Consider the following 21,883-nt stretch of genomic DNA (forward strand, 5'->3'; position numbering starts at 1 on the left):
AGAACAACAATAATTATTGTGCAGGATAGATCAAAATTATGGAATCATCTTAATATTCCTTTCACAATAATAATTGCGTTCCATTGCGGATCCTATTCGAAATAAAAAACTACTTTTCTGTCGCTTATTTTAGTTCGCCATCCTGAAACCGCAATTTTGAATCCAACTTCATTTTTTTAATGGTAAGGTGCTCATGTGATACATGATTTCGATACAGAATTACAAGAGAAAATGAACCGAAAAAACGCACATCGATATCTCAATTCGTTTCAAAGTTATTGAGGTTCAAAAATACTAAATTTAAAATCGTACAAAAATGAAATGCTGAGTACATTGGAAATCAGACAGATGATTTTTTTTTAATTGTTGAATATGTGAGTAGATGTTACTAAAAGTGTTCATCAACACCAAAAAGATTGAAAATAGAATAAATGATCTAATTTTTAGATTTTCCACGTAGGCCTACTGATGTATATTATTTATGTATGATTCATATGTATCTTCAGATGTTAATAACTTTGTTGGTACACGGATGTGCTGTTATCAAAATTCATTTTTTCATGAAATTCTGTATCGAAATCATGTATCACATGACCACCTTCTCATTCAAAAAAGTTAAGTTGAATTCAAAATGACGGATCCAAGATGGCGGACAAAATTTTGAAGCGACAGAAAAGTAGTTTTAAAAAAAAGCTTTAAAATGACGGATCCAAGATGGCGGTTAAAATTTTGAAGCGACAGAAAAGTAGTTTTTAAAATTCGAGTAGGATTCCAAATGAAACCTACCGGTACTGTCAAATTATCCATGTATATTCAATTCAATTCAGTTTATTTCCAAAAACATAATACACGAATAAGAAATACAATATACAACATATTTTGGAATCCCCCTACTAGACTATCCATCTGTGTGTAGGGGGGGAGTTCCACTTTATACATAATAAGCTTAATCTGCTCATAGAAGTAAATAATAGAGAATACACTTATATTATGGATGTATTATTAATATTCTGATTATAAAATAGATAATATATGTGCTGATGTATATTTAAGAATGAGTATGTAGGAATAAGTATACTTAATACCTTGATTGATAAAAGAATAAATAAAGAAGAAATAACAATATTTTTTTGAAGACCGCAGTGGCAGGGATTCCAGAAATTCTCAGAAGAGAGAATGAAAAAAAAGCATAAACCAGAAAGGCAAAACAGTCAAATCGGTTATATCAATGATAAAATAAATACCAATCAATTGTCTGGAAACCTTGAAGTCGTGTTGGTCACCAAGCATAACGAGATTGGAGTAGTTCTTCTGAAGCTTCCCAACCAATCTGGTACAGCCACCTGTCCACCCTCTTCCTAAACACTATCAAACTAAATGCCTCTGCTTCCCTAATCACCCCTGGCACATTTCTGTACAAGACATGGGCCAGGTATGAAGGATTTGTCAATTCAGAGCCGTGAGTCAGCTGAGGTATCTCAAAGCTGTAATTGGATCTGTGGCGAGTTGAGTAGCTATGGTTAACTGTTTCTCCCAGAAGTTCAGTTTTGTATTTTCTTATGTGGATCAACAAGGATTTAATAAAAAGTTGTCTAACATTCAGTACGGGAAATTCGATAAACAATTGTCTTGTTGGGTATCTAAAGTCTCTCTTTAAAATTGTTTTTATAATTGATCTTTGGGTGACTGCGAGAGGCTCAATGACTGAGGAGGAAGCCCCTCCCCAAGCTAGAATTCCATATAGTATTATAGATTGGACATAGGCAAAGTAAACTACTTTGCACTGATCCACACTCAGAACATTACTAAGCTCTGAAAATGCGTGAAGCAGCTTTCTGAGCCTATTCTTAGCACACTGGACATGTTGTACCCAACTCATCTTGGAATCCAAGACAACGCCCAGGTATTTGTAATGATCAACGCGCTCAATCATACTACAATTACATCCAGCAGACCTGGGATTATTACAAGAATGCATCGTTAGTATTAGAGAGCCTGGATCAGCTTGATTTCTTGTAACTATTGGCATAAACTTCGTTTTTTCCACATTTACTGTAAGGCTATTGTGATCAAACCAGTTCTTTATTTTTGACAAATCAATTGAAGCACTCATGTAGGCCTCCTCCCAAGTGCTCCCAGTAGACACTAGTGCTGTGTCATCAGCAAACAGATACAACTCACCTTCAACTACTAATTTTGACAGATTGTTGATATAGATTAGGAATAGCAGTGGCCCAAGGGTGCTTCCCTGGACTACCCCATACTCAACATTCTCTTTATCACTATTTTCACCATTTATGCAAACTGATTGCTGTCGATTGTGAAAGTAACTCTTAAACCATCGGAGAGAGATATTTTTTATCCCCAATGATTCAAGTTTTTTTATTAAAATTCTCCTGTCAACTGTATCAAAGGCTTTTGCCAAGTCCAAAAAGGTTATCAGTACTTTTCTTCTTGATTTAATACTACTTGAGATAGCCCTAGACATATTGAAAAGAGTATCAGATGTATTTTTGGACTTTTGAAAACCATACTGTGAGTTGGAGATGAGATTGTACTCGTTTAAATACTTAGTCAGTTGTATTTTTATACACTTTTCGATTATTTTAGATAATGTTGCCAACAAAGAAATAGGTCTGTAATTGGAGAATATGCCTTTGGGGCCTGATTTATAAATAGGTATTACTCTGGCTGTTTTGAGAGCGCAAGGAAAGTGTCCAACCAGAATGCTTAAATTGACTATATGTAGGATAGGATGTATTAATATGTCAATATTGTTTTTAATCACTCTAGTAGGGATTCCATCACAACCTGGAGCTGATCGCCCTTTCAAACTCTTCACTACCTCCTCCAATTCCTGCCTTGAGACCGGTTGCAGTTGAAATTCAGAGTCCGCAGCATGTTCATCATCTCTCACTACTGGTTCATCCTGGGTTATTATAGAATTTGCTAGGTTTGTCCCAACTTTGGCAAAATATTGATTAAATTGGTTGGCAATTTCTTTAGTTTTTTGAGAGTCGATGACTTCACCAGGGCGGGAGAATGCACTTACGGGGAATGATTTACTATTATCTATACGACCTGAGATTTCGTTTATAACCGACCAAAATTTTCTAGGGTTACCAGTCGCTTCTTCAACTTTGTTTTTGTAATAGTTATACTTGGCTCGCTTGATTGCTGAATGTAGCATATTTCTATATTGAGTAAACTCATTTCTAAGGAGATAGTTAAATGGTTGTCTATTGAGTTTTTTTCTGAGTTTATCACGATGTCGAATAGAATTTACTAGCCCAGCAGTTATCCATGGTTTGAGTTGAGTATTTCTAGATGAAACTTTTACTTCATGTGATTTTTCGGCAATTATGTTTTGTACCGATTCAATGAGAATATCTGTTGCATTGTCAACGTTGTTTTGTTCAATGACTCTATTCCAATTGTGACTAGAAAGTGTGTTCCTCACCTTTTTCCAGTCTGTTTTAATAATGACTCTATCTGTATTAGGCGGCTTATGAGTTTTTGTCGATAATATATTCAAGCAAATAGCATAGTGATCGGTAACCGAGGACTGCAGAATAACAGAAGATGCATTGAAGAAACGCGGAAGCTTGACAAAAAAGTGGTCAATACAGGTTCCGCTGGCCGGCCGTGTAACCTTGTCAATACAGGGCACAAATCCTGCGTCACTCAAAATATCGATATAATGCTCCTCAACAGAGCCAGGGGCAACATTCAACGTATCGCAATTGAAATCACCTGCCAGAATTCGGACGACACCTGGCGATTGTTCATTGCAATATACGTTTAACGCGTTTATGAATGTAGTTAGATTAGTGCTGGGGCTGCGGTAGACAGCTAGAATTTCGCATGCCGCCCCCGCCCAGGTAAAGGTGAGAGAGAGACAGGTGGCCAGACCGCCCAGTACCAGTTCATTGCAAGTGACTGGAAGTCCTTCATCGATGTAGACCACCAACCCATCGCTCTGGTTCAGATTATTGAATGATCTAAAAGAATGGTAACCTGAAATGTTAATTGGATGGCTGTCGTCGTTAAGCCATGCCTCAGTTAATATTATGCAGTTAAACTTATGCCCTAATCCCTGTAATACTGTTGAAAATTCGTCAAAGTTACGTCTATAACTACGTATGTTCTGATGAATGACCGAGAAGCCCATGCCACTGCCGTTTCCCATAGAATCTCTATTACTAAATTTACCATGAAAGTCAAATATATCAGCACACTCTGTGCATCTTATTAGAGATACATCAAGTTCATCAAACGATTCTCTTATCATCCACCTTCTAGTGCCTTATGATCGGCATCCCAACGTGACAGCCGTTATTTATAGTAATTATTATAGTAGAAATGTAACTATTTCGTTTCACTAATTTAACATGTTAAAGCAGGAGAGGAAGAAAAGCGTTACTACTATTTTTATGTTTTTCTTTTAGATGACAATAACCCATAGATGAAAAAAAAATTATGTTGAACAAAATAGAGTGAAGGCTTGAATAGGTCAGCGGTCTGATAAAATAAAGCCCAAGCACAGATTGCAAACTTGACTCTGAAGCAATTTCAAGGTGCAATGCAAGATGCATTGCACAACAGAGACTAAGTTCGACTATGTTAATTAGTTTTAAAATATCAAAATTTAAAATTTTTAGTTTAGGCATTAGTTTTGAAGTGTAAATTGGACTTTTTGAAGTGAAAAGTGGAATCTAACCTCCTTTTTGGAGACTTTTATTTGTAAAAAATTTGGGAGAAGACAGTTTTGGGCTATGCCTGTTGTCTTTTCCCAATCATATTTTAATTATGATTGTGATTGTGAATAAAATAATTAAAATAAAATGTTTACCTATTCATAACAACGTAAACAATCATAATTTCAGCTATGACCTATGTTAAGATAAACAAATTTACGATGCATAAGTTTAAGACAAGTTTGGTATTATATATGTGTGGCATAGAAAAAAAAATATGTATAGCCTATCAGAAACTAATGGCATTACGATATTATTCATGGTTATTAATTCATCCATTTGTGGAATTTGAACCTACAATATTGGTGAAACACAGTAAGCTTAGTAATCTTAATTGAGCTGTGGTAGCACCAGTGAGGATAGAAAGAGAGAGCTACTCTCTGGGTAGCACCAATAAGTGCTTACATTGCTATTCATTCATTCACACAATGATATGATATTTACATCCTAACTAAGCGTTTTATAATCAAGTCACCAACTATATAACAGCAGTGTGAGAGCGTTCAACTGCAGGCCACATATGAATATATATATATATATATATATATATATATATATATATATATATATATATATATATATATATATATATATACACATTCATATATACATATACATATATATACCTGCATAAGCTGCATATGCTGTATTTGTATTATTGAAGCTAAATTGCCTACTGGGCTCAGAATTACTTTGAGTAATTCTACTGTAGGAACGTGGGAAACTATTCATGAGAGATTGATATAAATATTGTATCTGTCTGCCATAGATAGTTGGCGCTACACTTCTTGATGATAGTATAAAGAGGAATATCGACAATAATGCAATTACTATGACCTAGAATTGTGTGAATATTGCGAACATTGGAAAATTGAAGGTCCCTTATAAGATCATAATATCGTATATTTTAGTAAATTCAAGTTCGGAAAAACAAACCACGTCTGGTTCCGTATCTTCTCCAATCTACGATTCTCAGATTGCCGCTATTTAGTAGTCGCAACAACTAAGTAGAAACAACTCTCTTCATTCAAAAGTAGCTTTTCTATATTAATGTACTTATAGTGTAGCCTAATAACTGGGTGATTCACTTCTATTTTGTTATAAAAAATGTCATAGAGTTGAAGATATTAAGATGATTATAGATATTAGAATATATATACATATATATATATACATACATACATACACATATAATAATTAGACTATCAGAATAAAACCTAGATATTTGAGTTCATAACTTGAAGGATGAAAAAAAAAACAAATAGAGTTCTTATCCTAGGTGAGAGTTTAACATAATCCAAAGTCCAGTCATAGTTTAATTGTATAGAAATTATAATTGTTTTACTCATCCTCAGCCCGAGGCGTCGACGCTGACGTTGACCGACGCATCTGTCGTGAAGTTCTCCATCTGCTGAATAGTTTTGATCAGCGTGATTGGTGCTCCGGACTCTGCAGACTTCTTGACGTATATTCTGCAATCCCTTGTCCATGCAGCTGCAAGTTTTTTCTCGCGGACGAGACGTTTCGCGTTTCCCAGGATGAATTTGTTGGTTGGGGAAAGATGCTCGTTGACGTACACAGAGGTTGGGGGCCAGTTGATGGATAGCGAAGCAGCTGTCAGTTTCTTGCGATTGGCCCGTGCAGCTCCTATCCACGAAGACTTGTAGTCTCTAGATATGAACTTGACAATTATAGGTGGATTGGGACGTTCGTTAGTCACGCCTAAGCGGTGCACGGTTGAAATAAAGTTTATGTTGTAGTTGACATCAATAACGGCAGCGATTCTGTCCAACAAACCATATAAATCTTCACCTCGGTTGTACGGAACACCTGAAATTTCTATGTTGTCTTTTCTGCTAAACTGTTCCATATCTTTGATTTTGTCATCAAGAAGATGAACAGTCTTTTTCAGCTTGTCATTTTCTTCCCTAATTTTCAAAAACTCCGACTTATGTGATTCATTATCAGATGCAAGCAGTGCGAGAGTGTCCTGCATTTTGTTGATAGCGCTATTGACACTACTAGTTCATTCTTAATGTCAGTTACATTAGTGGCCACTCCACCTATCTGCTTTTCCATGTTTGTCCGCATACTGGCTATGGACGCAAGGATTGCGTCTTTAGATTGTGATAACGGCGAATCACTGTGGCTGGAATCAGACGAGTCTTCACCCAAACAAGAGTTGCATTTCCACGTATCCTTATCGAGTTTCGTGAAGTCAACTTTAACACATTTTATATGGAAAGTTGATTTACAGGTTGAGCACGTAAGCCTATCTTTTTGATGTTTGATTTTGTTTGCACACTTGGAACAAGACCCCATCGTAGAAGTTGTTTGTATATTCTGATAGTCACTGACCACACTATACACGCTTAATAGTAATAAAAAGTAGATCACGATTCAACTTTTAGTATAAACACTCGTTATATGAGTACATGATAACGTATTACAACGACCGGCACGCCAGGCTGGAGACCTAGGCTAGAGCGAACCGATAACGATGTTCACTCATCGGCGTCTCGACTAGAACTGGTGTATAATATAGAATAGAATAGAATATTGAATACGCACGCTTCAAGAAGTGTATTGCCTTTGAATCACTTTATCGTGAAGCTTTTAAATCAGTACCTAAGTTGAAGTGGAGCCTTTTAAATTATTATGATTATAGGATTCAGTATCACCATGTACACTTAAATTGAAAAATTCATTCACGTAAGATGTGGAAAGTTTGAATCCAAGTACTTTACGCTTCAAGTACTTGGAATTGACATGCGAATTCGGTTTTCAATGTATCGATTCCAATATCTTTCGAAAGTTACAGAAGATTTAAAAAATAGCAATTTCAGTTTTTACATTTTTTTGTGGTTCTACTGTTAATCAAGAGTTTCTAAAACGAGTCTGATACATCATAGAAACTCACGATTGATTCCAAATTGTAGATAAATTCATCCTCTATGAGCTCAGTTGCCTAAAATCCATCTTGAATCACTTTTCCTTACCATAGAACTGCCAAAACCGTTATTACGAGAAAAATATCTATAATTTCCGGATTTTTTTCAACAATCGAATCTTACTTCACAAACATATTTTTTCATAAAACGTTTACAGAAAATGGAAGAGGAGATTCTATTGTACATTCAAGATCAAGTAATTTTTTATGATAACGGGTAACTGAGATACATAGCTTTGAATATGGAAATTGGCCATTTTTTGTGTATTGGAATATGGGCTTAAGTACACTCAATAATAAATTTTCGAACGAATTTAATCTATGATGCATGATTTTGAACCGCCTTGACGAGCCGAGAAGAATGAAGTGTAGCACGTTGAAATCTGAGCACTGTGTCAAAAGTTATAAGTAATTGAAATTTTGTTACTTAACATGGTATCCTTATGCGCGCCTCTCCACTAGGGAATACTGAAATTAAGTGCATCTAACGGGTGATTCTCATTGAATATAATCTCATGAGCTTATATGTGCGAAATATCAATGTGAAGGCAATGTAGTTGGAGATGATGGTTGAAGCTGAAAATTGGGTGTTTTTCACAATACAAGGAGCATTGTTGTCAGGTGTACCTGAAAATCTATGAGATAGAGCGCTTTACCTGATCTCAGATTGTAGAGCACAAACATACTCCCAGAAAGATTTTAAATTATACATCTAAATGGTCACAATCGGAAGATATTGTTGATCAGAAACTAAAATTAATCAGAATTGATTTTTTCTTCAAGTTTTACTAATATTTGAAAAATCATAACTCAGTATTTATTGGAGATAGAGACTTCCGAATGATCTCATTTTATTCAAAATTCACTTTTTATAGAACTCAATCAAAATCTAAAATCAAGTTACTCCCACATTGTAGATTTGTTGCTCATTCAACGTAGATCTCATGGGCCGTATTCATAAGTTACACTTATGAACGTTCTTAACAAATCTGGTTTCTCAGCACCAACTACTGAAATGGTTTTGTTTTATTAGTATGTATTATAATGATACATGCTTGACTTAGTACCTACAGCAGAAAGCCAGGGGTCGTCAACAAGTGATTTCTGATTGATGAGAAATGCACTCATTGATAAAATACTTCTTTTGGCTGTACAGAAACAACAAAACAACTCAAATTAAATAATAAATAAATTCTGTTGGCAACTAAACAGAGTTGAAAAGCTCTTGGTGAAATTCTTCTATACTTTAACGTTTGGGAAACTTTTTTAAATGATTTTCAGCTACAAATGGTGAAAACTTTCTTTGCATTACAAAAATACCATAACATTTTCAGTTACCTACTTTTTATCTCTACAAATACCCGATTTCATGTTACACAAGAATATACTAGAATTTTGCAATAAATTCCAGTCTTTCTTAAGGCATAGAAGGACACATGAAGTAAGGACGCTCAGTCCCATGAGTCTTGTCAAAATCAGATCTATCATTATAATAAAATATTTCAAGATTGTGAAGACGAATATATAATGTAAATCTCATCCTCCAGAATTATTCATTTCAATATATCTTCCCCTTCACCAAAATATTATCCTTTCTACAATTCTGTCTATCTCATGGTCCCTTGATAGAGGTGATTGGTCTGAAACTGTTGAATAGCATTTTCTTTTTAGCAAATTGATGGATTTCTCCACTATTTCACACTTATAATGAATAATCAAAATTAAAGAAAAGGCTAATTCAAAACAACTAATCTTGAAGACAAAGATTTGTCTACAATTCGTATTACAATTTTAATCTTCCGTCAATTCCTATTCAGAAGCTGTCTATTGACGGTAGAATTGTGAAAAAAGAATCTCAAATTTGCCAATTAGGTATGACCCTTCAACGGCTACTCATCCATAGTGTCCGCTCATTGAAGTTCAGAAAGGATGAATTTGCCAATATAGGTATGACCCTTCAACGGCTACTCATCCATAGTGTCCGCTCATTGAAGTTCAGAAAGGATGAATTTGCCAATTAGGTATGACCCTTCAACGGCTACTCATCCATAGTGTCCGCTCATTGAAGTTCAGAAAGGATGAATTTCACATCTTCTATCTTATAATTCCAAATTTCTGATTAACCGAATAAGAATGAAGCAACTAATATACTCATGACTCATGCATTGGGAAAATGTATAGTGATTGGCTAAATTCATTTTGAATCATTCTCTTTTGGTGTAAGAAGGTTGTTGTAAATATCGGAATTTGAATGAAGGTTGTAGAAAAATTTTTCATATTCAAATACTTCTAATGATTGTTATGAATGAAGTGATAACAGCAGTGATAATAGGAAAATCCTTCTATTGAGTGATTATTAATGTATCTGATAAGGCGTTGATAAAAAATCGTGAGAGGGTGTATCAATAATCAATTTTTTTCTATACAAGCCGCCTCTGATAAGTCGAATTTCTTACATTTGGTGGTCTTCAAGATGGTAAGACGCTAACTTGCCTAGGTACCAACAAAGTTAACCGTACTAGTTATTAACAAACGTTTGTTGCGAAGACTTGCTGCGAGGTTGCCATCACAAGCTGGTGTTCCAACCACTACTGTCATAAAAATTCTATGTATACTCATATGTAATGCAATACATTTTGTCATTTAACTTTGGATTGCGTCCTTCATGAATCACTCTAATATAATATAATCAAGTGGCCTGGTTGGCTCAGTTCAGGTACCTGAGTTTTCAGGCCACACTTGATCAATTTAGGCCACACTTGAACAAACTTGATCAAGGGCCTCTGGAGTGACTTATCGACTGTTTTCAAGTGAACTGGTCTTGTCAAAATTTGAAAATTAATTAATTAATTGATATTTCTATAATACTGTAAGTTATCTGAATGAGGAGAACGCTGAGAACGTTACAAATGCAAATATTCCGAATGGACGATAATTGAGTTTGCAAGGTAGGTAAGTAGGCCTATTACGCTATGACAATCATGGTTAATCATTACCAAAGGAAGCAATCAGTAACTACTTATAAATAAATAGGCCTATAACGTTGTATAAGGCCTGATAGACATAACACGACTGGCAGACTTTATTCCATTTGATTTGTATGGAAATTTCAATGATGAATAAATATCAAACCTGAACATTTTGTGAGCAAAATAGAATATTTGTAGAGTATTCGAGTATATAATGTACTCATAATAAACACAATCTACTCAAGCAGATTAATGCACGGTTGCACGACTAATAAATTTAACGGTTATAAAATGATGTCATCGCAATTTCAGAGGTTAAAATCGTTCATTGGTTCTCCAGGCATTGCTTTAAATTTAAATGGGTGTATGACATCATTTAACGGCGTTCAAATTCGATAGACTTGAACGTTAAGCAATATGCGACCGTTGCACAGTCATCTGTTTGATGAATACATAGGCTCAATGTGGTAGGCTACAACTCCGTACAAGACAATTTGCTAATACGCAAAAATGCTAAAACGTCTAGAATGGAACAGCCAAAAATGTTTACAGTCAAAGGAAGGTTTATTTTTTCAATATTAGATAATAATCCAGAACATAATTTTCAATGTTTATTATTACGAATGCTGCGTAGAAAAGTTATATTCATGTACAGCCAAACGTGCTCAGTAAAACAATCATTCAATTCAACATGACATCAAATTTCTTGAACCCAACTAGAGAGTGCTTTTTTCCAATAATTTTTGTTTAAATGAATAATATTGTTGTTGACAAAATAAAGTCACGAACTAAGAATGAATGGGATCTGTTCGGTACTCTAGATTAATGAAGCCTATTTCAGGTAGACTTCTGCCGAGGTTCCAGTGTAAATGTAAAAGACTCATTTACGGACAGAAGTGAGTTGCATCTCGCATTTACCATGAAGTTCATACTACTCGTCTTAGCATTAATACAGGTTAGTGAAACAATCAGAACTTTCTACTAATTTTTCAACCCCAACAAAATTTCTGAAATATAAAATTTGTATTTGTTATGAAAGGAAGAATTCGGTATTATTCCAGGGTAATTACAAAATGTATCAGCCCCAGTCACTATATACATTGATGCTTGCAATTTATATTGTAGTTCTGGTTTTTTAATATATGTCTATTGTTTGGATACAAAAGAGAGGTCCAGAACCAATTTTCCATGCAAAATTTCCTTGTGCTAGATACAGAGTGGCCCAAAAACATCGTATTTTCAGCCAATTTTCCAGCTTTCAGCTATTTTCGCCCAATTCAGTAATCGGACAAAGAAAATCGCTCTTGCCTTATTTCAGATTATAAATTCTGAATAAAATGTGATTATTTGGAGTCCTCTATCTTCAGGAAGTAATTAGTTATGATTTTTCAAAAATGATTAAAATTTCAAAATAAAATCAACTTTTATGAATTTTAGTTTTTGATCAGCAATATCATCCGATTGCTACTGTTAAAATGAATAATTCATAAACCCTCTAGGTGTAACTTTGTGCTATACAATCTGAAACTAGGTAGAGCGCTCTATCTTATATAGATTTCAAGGTACACCTGATAACAATGCTTCTTGTATTTTGAAAAACACCTCATATCATTTTTAGCTTCAACCATCATCACCAACTCCATTTTGTCCTCATATTGAGATTTCGCACAATGATATAACGTCATAAGATCATGTTCGATGAGAATCGCCCATTTAATGCACTTCATTTCAGTATTTCCTAGTGGATAAGGACACCTCAAGGATTAAAATTTTGAACAATTCAGTTTTAAATGAGACCTGAAATTTTAATATGCGTAATATGAATCTTCATAATTATTATTATTATTATAAATTATCTAATACCTTCAATTATTTTGTAGGTCATACTATTGAAAATTATTCCAAATCCTGAAATTGTTATTAAAAAAGAAAGGAATTATTGTCTTATACATGTACGGGTTAGGAAATACACTATTGACTTATGTACTAATGAACTGATTAACTTGCAAAATATACAACAAGATTCTAAATTTACCGAAGATGGTTATAGGCCTACTTTCATTCTTATCAATCAATCAATTTTAATTCAATAATTGAAAAAAAATTATTCAATTTGTGATTTGAAGTTTACGTTATCATGAAAGCCCAACAATACAGATCCTTCTGTAAGTGATCCCGTAGCCTAATTGGTAGAACGCGCGGCTTATAAATGAAAGCTTTATTTTGTTATTTATTGAACGAGCCTTTTAGGCTAGTTTCACACGGCAGAATCCTATCTCCTGAAGAATATGTGAGTTCTCACTTTTGACTTGCTCAAGGCCGAAATCCTTGTTCGTCTGCTCGTATGTTCGACAATAACTCAAGAAATCATTGTTATTATTACAGTAATAAAAATAATTATGAGTAATAATGATAATTCAAAAAATAATATTAGAATGATAGAATGAATATTGGATATTAATAACTCAAAAAGGTGCAATTTCTTAAGCTGCGTTTACATTGGTAAGATTTCCTACAATCCAAGTTTTTTTCAAGGTTGAGTTGAATGGGCGATTTTGAAGATTTGAAATCAAGTTTATTTGAATTCAAGTTTTCATAGCCTCAAAAGTATATCATCATGAAGTGAAAAATCTAATTATTCTCTCGGTTTGTTTGTATGTTCGACGATAACTTTTGATGCTTTCATAAATCAACTTCAAATTTTTAAAACATATTATTTGAATCATTATACAATTTGATTCCGTAGGCCAACAAAATGAACTAACTCCTTCGTCTTTTTTGTCATTAAAAGTGTTCGAGAAGAATATCATTACAAATCATAAATTAGCTGTCAACTGGATTATCAATCCATGCAATTAATAACTCAACACTACTGTTCTTCACTTTCCACTGCTTTCAATAGAACATTTGACGGAATATCAGAGGTATTATTTGGAGCGAGTTCTTCAGCCAGGGGCTCACTAGTATTAAAAAGTTTTCAAAAGGGTACTACGGTATTATTTGTAAACTAACATAACAAAGTAGCCCTGAAGAAATACTTTTTTAGAAAAAAGGTTGCGGGTTTAACACCAAACCAATCGAACTAATTTTTCTTTTGCTGAAAATATGAAGATTATCCACGTAATTTTGACAAGATAATAAATAATTATTTTATTTTTTATGTTTCTTGGACATATGAAGATTCCATTCTACAACACAAAATTTTCCTGATCAAAACACGGATTACCTGCTAGTAAAAAAAATTTCGGAATTTAAAAAACGGAATCTACTGCTCCTCTTTTTCAATGTGGAGTTTTCAGGTTTTTGTACACGAATAGTTGACATTTACGTAGTATTGAAGAGGTACGATATGCTATCTAGTCGGTCAACTCGTTGTTATGATCATCATATTTGATGATCTTGCAATCAAACAAGCAACAGCAACATAATTATTGAATGAATGTGGAAGATTTTCTCCATTTCGCTCCATCATATTTGATGATCTTGCAATCAAACAGGCAACAGCAACATAATTATTGAATGAATGTGGAAGATTCCCTCCATTTCCCTCCAGCAAATTGATGCCACTTAAAAATCGTTGGTTTGATGAGTAAGCTGTATCAGGTTTCTGTAAATATTATTAGGTCTAACTGTTAACACGAAACTGAAACTTTTCACACTCCATTAGAGTGAAAATAGTCAATGAGGCAAAAATGATCGTGTTAATTGATATGATTCCAATTACTTTTTGTTCATGGAAGACTATAGATGGGATACTATAATTCATTTTTCCAAATAGTGACTTAATCGTTACAATATCCAGGGCTTTCTACTAATAGGAAACTATTACTTTCTAGTGACTACTTTTCAATACAGTCTCAACTATCGTATCCGATTTTTGCCATTATCAGAGGAGCCAAGTTTTGTTGTACATGGCAAGGTCTATGAAACCTCTAAATATACATAGAATATTCTGAAAGTGCAACACCAATTAGAAAAAAGAATATACATTCATCAAGATTATACCTGCTGAGATTATACATATCAATATAACTATATAATATAAATTGAAACAGGATACATACGACACAGATAGATTAAAAACACTTAAAAACTATAAATATAACTATATAGATACATAATATGTATTATCAAGATTCATGACTCACCATATGGATCATGAATGAAAGAAGAAGAATATAAAATATGACGTCCAGTTCTCACGAGATTGATCTCAAAAGCGAGAAATTCTTAGAAAAAGCATTACAGATGCAACTCAGATTAGGTATTTAAAGCAACTCACATGCATTATCAGGTTATCGTACACATTCATAATTTGCTTTGATGAGTTATATAACGTTTTTATGGATTTTATAAGTAAAAAGATTATTGTACTTTAAAACCGATGGTTTTTTTCAATTCACTCTTAGCAAGATTATCTTCAGTTAACCGTTTCTGTATAATAGAGGTTGGAATCCAAGTCTTTCTTTTATTAAGTATTTTCTTAAAGTTGTGAGAACGAAAAAAGCGGTGATAAGAAACCTCGATAAGGTTCTTACTACAAAATAATGTAATATTATTTGAAGTATTCGAAGTTTGAAGTTTGCTTATAATGCCCACAAAAGCTTTCAGCTTATGCGTGTGTAATGAAAAGTACGTAGGTGATTTTATGAGATAATCAAAAAACGTTCATGACTACCGACGGGATTCGAACCCACAACCAAGTAGCGATAGCAGACTGAAGGGTGCAACGCATTAGTCGTCTCGGCTATGCTGGCCGGCGATAATATTTCGAAAATATTATTTCTCATGACTTCTTGTAACCACAACTATACCTTAACAAAATTCACTGGATATACAAATTGGAAAATATACTTGAAACATACTGTGATGAAGACTCCTACTAATAAGGCTCCGTATGGGATTAAAGTTTACTGTGATGTGTGATATTGAGTATTTTAGAAAACTCAAATCTCCTCTTTTTCTTACACATTTCTCACATTGATTTTCTATGTGTTCTTTATTCGTTTGCTAATAATGCCTATCTATTCCAGATTTGTTGTGTTGAGCCGAGATACGTACTGGTGCCCCAATGTCAATGTGTAAGTAATCAGACTTCATAGATATCGAAATACAATTTGTTTGAAATTCTATGTAAATGCAATTTTGATCATATTAACAAGTTTGTTAGCATTCAAACATTTTCTTTCACTAAATTTGCAAAATGGGAGTGTCCTGTTACTTTACCATTGATTCAAGTGGATTTAATAACTTTTATTTTATGAGAGAATCCACTAGAAAGTTTTATAAGATTTCAAAAGTTGCTAGATTTCAAACTTTCCAGAGAAATTTCAACTCCTCAACCTTATTTATCAGTGACAGTTACTTTGAATTTATAGATTAATATAATATTTTCCTTGACGGAGCTGATTGAGTTGATTGTTTTCAATAATAAATTACTTGCAATTATAAAAAGAATGAAAAGTCGATTTGCTTCTACAACACCAATTCTTGAATAGCTTAGGCTAGAGGCCTATCTTGACTATCAGGAAAATTTATTTACTGTTATTGCTTAGTTAAAATTGTGATAATTAAGCCAACCAATATGAATTATCAGGGGAAGAGAGTGCAAAAGTACATGGTGAGTGAGAATGAATTGTGAGTGACTTGATCAAGTCAATGAACTCATATGAATGAGTCTTATTGACTCATTCATTGAATGATTCATTTCAAATCATTTCTATTTATTATATATCACTTTACTATATAGTTTAATTTTTACTTTCTATTAATTAAATATTCAAATATTGTATCACATGATCATCTTCTTTTTTGAAAATTAAGCTGGATTCAAAATGACGGATCCAAGATGGCAGATTTTGAAGCCACAGATAATAGTATTTATTCAAATAGGATCCCTAATCATCCTTGTAACTGAAATATTGAGCTGTTGCTATATTATAATGTGCCTCAATCTGTATAAAGTCGACTACTAACTAAGGCGGCGGAAAATATTCAAACAGCAATCGGCAATTAGCCGCCATTTTGGATACAAGTATCATATAACATTTTTATTGATGTCATCTTTGTTGTTTTCAAAAAAGCCTTTAAAATTATATACCATACAATGGGTGTTTGCATTCAAATATTCGAGTTACAACCCCTTATGAGGAGTTGAAATTCAGTTGTAAGTGAAAAGGTAAATTATTCGACCAATTTACTCATCCTCAAAGTTACAGTTACAGTATTATATCTACAATAGTCTCCAACTTATTGAAGGGTTCCCATACATACGACTCACTCTGTATATTGTCTACCTGGACTTTTCACATGGAGAAAACGTGATGATGATTATGATTTTTGAAGGGACGGATTCAAGGATCCAAAGGTTCAAAGAGCCACACATGTCAATCGAAGCTTATTGTGTTCCCAAGTAGTATGTTAGTTAGGCAAACCAATACCGTACCTGTGTCATTTACAAGAACCATGAGTTTTTCCATAGCCTACTATAGATAGAAGGCCGAAACATGTTCAATATGGCAACGTGTGGTTCAGGCCGACCATGCTTTATTTGATATGCATAGATTCATTACACCATTAGAAAAATTGTATTTTGTAGAATCATTTGTATTATTGTATATTGCGAAATCATTTGTATTTGTTAGTAGGGATAGTAAGTATTTGATTTATGTCAATAATGTGATTATAAACCCACAAAGATAAGTAAAGATAGATTAAACTATTGCTATTGGATATCAATTCTTCTGTGAATTTTGTTGTATACTATTATGCCCAGATATAATTGAGTTAATGAACAAAGTTGAATGAATTATCATTATTCCAGCAATTTATTCTTTTAATAACCTATTAATTCATTATAATATGAATTATCACTTCTCTTTATAAGGCTACTTTGAAATTATTAAAACATGATATAAATCATCTCCGTACTCTTTGTATTTTTTTCTACCAAAACACGACTACATCTCAACTCCAATTCATCTAAAGCCATTTTTTCTAAATAAAAAAAGATGAGTTGAAACAAGTCTTGTTTTAAAAGAATAATAAAGGGTAGGGTACTTGATGATGTGTTTTAATATAAATTGATAGATATTATTACGAACAAAAACTAAATGGTAGTAGAATATTATATTCCCTTTGATAGATAGTATTGAACTATCGATTATCATTACGGTGTATAGTTAGTTATAGATGCACAAAAAGCGAATGCATTAGATTCAGAAGTTTCTTAAAAAGAAAACAATATTCGACTTTCATATTTTTATTTTACATTTAGAAGGTACTATTCAATACTTTCATCTTTTAATGAAATACATTTGATCATTAAAATTGCTCGTAGGAAATACAGACACAAAAAGTAATTACAGTGAAATATATTACCAAGCTAGGCATTATACTTGAAACTAATAGAACTAAAGTTAAAATTAGTCTATTAGTTCATATTATATATTTTTTTACTATCATTGAATTGAATTTCTCAGCAGTGGTGAGGTTTGGTCTCTCCACCCACAAACTCGTGACCTACGTGAGTACCACTCCTGACCTTTTTGTAAGTCCATCCACTGAGAGAGGGGACGCCAAACTGCCTCTAGGGCGCCCGGCGCCCGGCAGCCCTCGACTCAGCCTCTTGGCCCACATTTTTGTGCCTGGAGTTTCAACCATCTCTGATTTCTTGGGTTTTTCTTTTTGCCCCCCCCCCCGAAACTCAGCAGGGTCAAAAGCCTCACCTCTCCCAAGAAGTTTTGCCTGAATAGCCGCCCTTCTTTGAGCAGTGGAGAGTTTTGGTCTCTCTACCCACAGGATTTCCACTCCTGGGTTTTTTGTAGGTCCTTCCACTGAAGGAGGGGTCGCCAAATTGCCTCTAGGGCACCTGCACACATCCACGACTCAGCCTCTTGACCTACATTTGTGTCTGGAGTTTCACCCATCTCTGGTTTCTTGGGTTTTTCTTCTTGTCCCTCTGAAACTGCCCTGATGGGACAGATCACGTGGGTTTGAAGGCAAGGTAACTTCTGGATTTACCTTGGGGTCTCTTTTAGTTGCCTCCTACGACAAGCAGGGATACTGTGAGTGAATTCCGGCTTTCAACACAATCTTGAGTACGATGTTCGACTCAAAGCTCCCCATCCCACAAAGGGCAGAAAACATGAAGCAAAATGGCTAATAACAAAAACATTACATTTGTCATAAATTTCATCACGCTACATCCAATCTCCAACCTCTATAATTATTATTTATCTAATCAAATTTATCAATTTATTTCCAGTGAACGCATGTTTACAAACTTAGCATGATTAATATCTGGTCTATTATTGTATGTTTTTCGTACTATATAGATTAAGGTGTTTCTGACTAAATATGTTGTAGAACATTCATTCCTCAATTCATACTGACTAACTTTCAGAGCTGAATATTTCACTGAAAACATTTTCTTAAATTAAAGTAAACAAATATTCCTTCTACATCCAAAACATTGCATCTATTCATCAGTGAGTATAGAATGTAATTACATTCAACCCTCGACCATGTAATTACATTCTATACTCACTGCTATTCATATGAAGTATCTCTTTGAGAATTGCTGTCCTAACGAAAAATATTCCTCTGAGCCAAATATATTCTCCTGAGACAAATATTGCTAGCTAATCACCAAACTGACAATTTATATCTCATAACGGACTCTTTCAAAGCTACCAATATACATCGTCCTCTTCACTTTATTGTAATGAAATAAAACTACAGTATTATGATTAAATATAGACATATTTATTAGGATTATTCTCTACTAATTGATAATTTTGTATTATTGACAACTTCGAGTATTTTTATTTATTATAGATCAAGATCACTTTTGTCATATGGATCACAATATCACGTCCACTAACCACAACATAAGCAATATTCTTACCAACATTATTAATTTGCGTTAACATTGCTTTAAAACACAACTGAGGATCATTTGATTTATTGTACCAATTTTATTTTCATTGAGTTTTTTTTTTTGAGCATTAGAAGTGATGTAGGCTCTAGATTCAAATGAGAAGCTATATTTCCGAAACACCTAACCCATATTTTGAACATTTTTTTTCTTAATAATATTATTATTATCCATAACTGATGATGAGTTTTGAGAAAAATACCTGTATAAGCCTATATATCATCTATGAAATGATGAGACAGTACATAATGAAAGGTGAATGACAGGTCTGCAGTTATTCACCAGTTTATTTGTTCACATTTTAGGTGTAAAATCTATTGTTCCACAAATAATATCAAATTTATCATCTCTAATTTCGTTTGTAGAAAATGCTGGCATGAAAGTTTTATTGATCATTCTTGTTTAACTGCCACTTCTTCGAATTTCGTTTATGAACTCTAACATGTATTTATCAATTAAATAGCAATTGGGCAATTTCAAACCCACATTAATTTCTATTTATATTGTTGCAGGTTTATACTCAACTCAGACCAGAATTTCACGATGAAAATATTTCTTATCAACGTAAATACTACCCTGGTCATTACGAAGAAGATTTAGAAATAGACACTCTTTTGTACGAGGATGAAGATCATGAAGTGAGACATCGAAGGAGTGTGATCTATGAAGACAGTCATCATCATAGTGATGATCATGTGCATGGAGAGATACACATTGGAAAGAGATACATCGAGGATTGGGAAGATGAGGAGGATGAAGAAGATGGAAAATTAGCAGGGGAGTTAAATAATTATGAAGTGGAGTCCAGTGATGAAGGAGGGGAAGCTGTCAGTATGGAAGGTGATTTGAATCTCAGCAATATTGTGAGTCAAGTTGATGAAAAATCTATAGATAAAGAAAAAAATGGTGAGACTAAGGGAGAACAAAATACGGAAGTGATGAGACCAGTTTCTGATGGTATTTATTTAGATAATCGCACAGCTAAAACGAAAAACAAACGCAGTATAGATGATCAACAATTCAGGTATCAATACAGACCCTCAAACCAAGGTTACTGTTCCGTACTTGACAGATACAGTGAAATTGGCAATGGTTTAGGCCAACATACAGACGACTGCACAATCAGCAAGAACCTATTCTTCGGTTGTGATAAGGAATTAGAAAATGAAAACAAAAAAGAAACACAAAGAAAAGCTAGAAAAGTGCTGAAGACATTGACTCAAAAGATCAACGAATTGAAGGTGAAAAACGACAAATTGAAAAATGAAGCTAAATTGAACAAATCAAAAGACGCGAAGAAGGTTAGCAAACTGGAGAACAAACTTAAAAAAGATGTCTCAGATCGTCTCAGAAACAAACGCAAAAATAGAGAGGAAAGTGAGATACGTGAGTTGGAGGGAGAGGGGACAAGCTGTGCTTGTGGATTGTACGATAGGAATGGAGTCTGTTCCTGTCAAATGCAAAATTATTATAATCCGATTCCTGCACCAGTCTACTATACAAATCCAGCAATGCAGAGAGTCTCTTCATATCCTGTGCAGAGAGTTTATCGTCAATATGCGCCACCAATGCCATTCCACGTCTATCATAGGCGTTAGAATGGCCTTATAAAATATTGTATTTTTGAAATTTTATAAATGTTTTTTACGTTCTGCCACAATTTTCATTTTTAACATTCCAAATTTACCAAATTCTCTCACAATTCAATATCATTATCATCATCCCATCAGTTATCCTAACATTATATTAAAAGACATTTTTGAATCTAATGACAGTCACCGTGAATGTTATATTGAGGAAATTCATAAGCAGATTATTCCGATTGAAGCCGTAACGTAATCTTATCTTAATTTTTTTCCTTCTCTATGGCAGTGATTAATCGTTTGTATTTATTATTCTTTCAATGTTTAGAATATGAAATATGAATGCGGCAGTCACAATTACAAAAACTTGAAAGCCCTTCACATAAAATGTGAAATATGAGATTAGAAAGAAATATCGACCACTCCTAACTTGATAACTAGTAGTTCTGTTAACAGAAGACCTCGCGCATTTATAAACCACAGCCTTTACCAATACTGTCCATCAGACAGCTGTCGTGTCTTCTCAGCGAGATAATGGTGTGAAAACGGCCTATGGATGATTGGATTGACGTATCGACAATGCTAGTCATTTGTTGTAAACAACTATCACGAAGAGCTTATTTTTTACAAGACATGCTGTCTTGTCAACTGGTCAGCCCGAGGTGAAATCAGAGAAAGGTCGAGAG

General features: G+C 33.9%; 1 protein-coding gene across 1 annotated transcript; it reads left to right on the forward strand.

Moving 5' to 3' along the window:
• Positions 1-11,356: 11,356 nt before the first annotated feature.
• Positions 11,357-21,275, forward strand: LOC111055970. Its single transcript, XM_022343278.2, has 3 exons — positions 11,357-11,631; positions 15,710-15,757; positions 20,127-21,275. Exons 1-3 carry the CDS (start codon positions 11,596-11,598, stop codon positions 21,210-21,212), a joined length of 1,170 nt encoding a protein of 389 aa, XP_022198970.1. The 5' UTR covers positions 11,357-11,595; the 3' UTR covers positions 21,213-21,275.
• The last annotated feature ends 608 nt before the right edge of the window (positions 21,276-21,883 follow it).

This window comes from Nilaparvata lugens, chromosome X, assembly GCF_014356525.2.
Source record: "Nilaparvata lugens isolate BPH chromosome X, ASM1435652v1, whole genome shotgun sequence".
Lineage (NCBI taxonomy): Eukaryota > Metazoa > Arthropoda > Insecta > Hemiptera > Delphacidae > Nilaparvata > Nilaparvata lugens.

Coding starts and splice junctions, on each gene's coding strand:
- LOC111055970 (XM_022343278.2), top strand. CDS start 11,596: ATGAAGTTCATACTACTCGTCTTAGCATTAATACAG. Junction 11,632..15,709: donor TCGTCTTAGCATTAATACAG/GTTAGTGAAACA, acceptor TATCTATTCCAG/ATTTGTTGTGTTGAGCCGAG. Junction 15,758..20,126: donor TGGTGCCCCAATGTCAATGT/GTAAGTAATCAG, acceptor ATATTGTTGCAG/GTTTATACTCAACTCAGACC.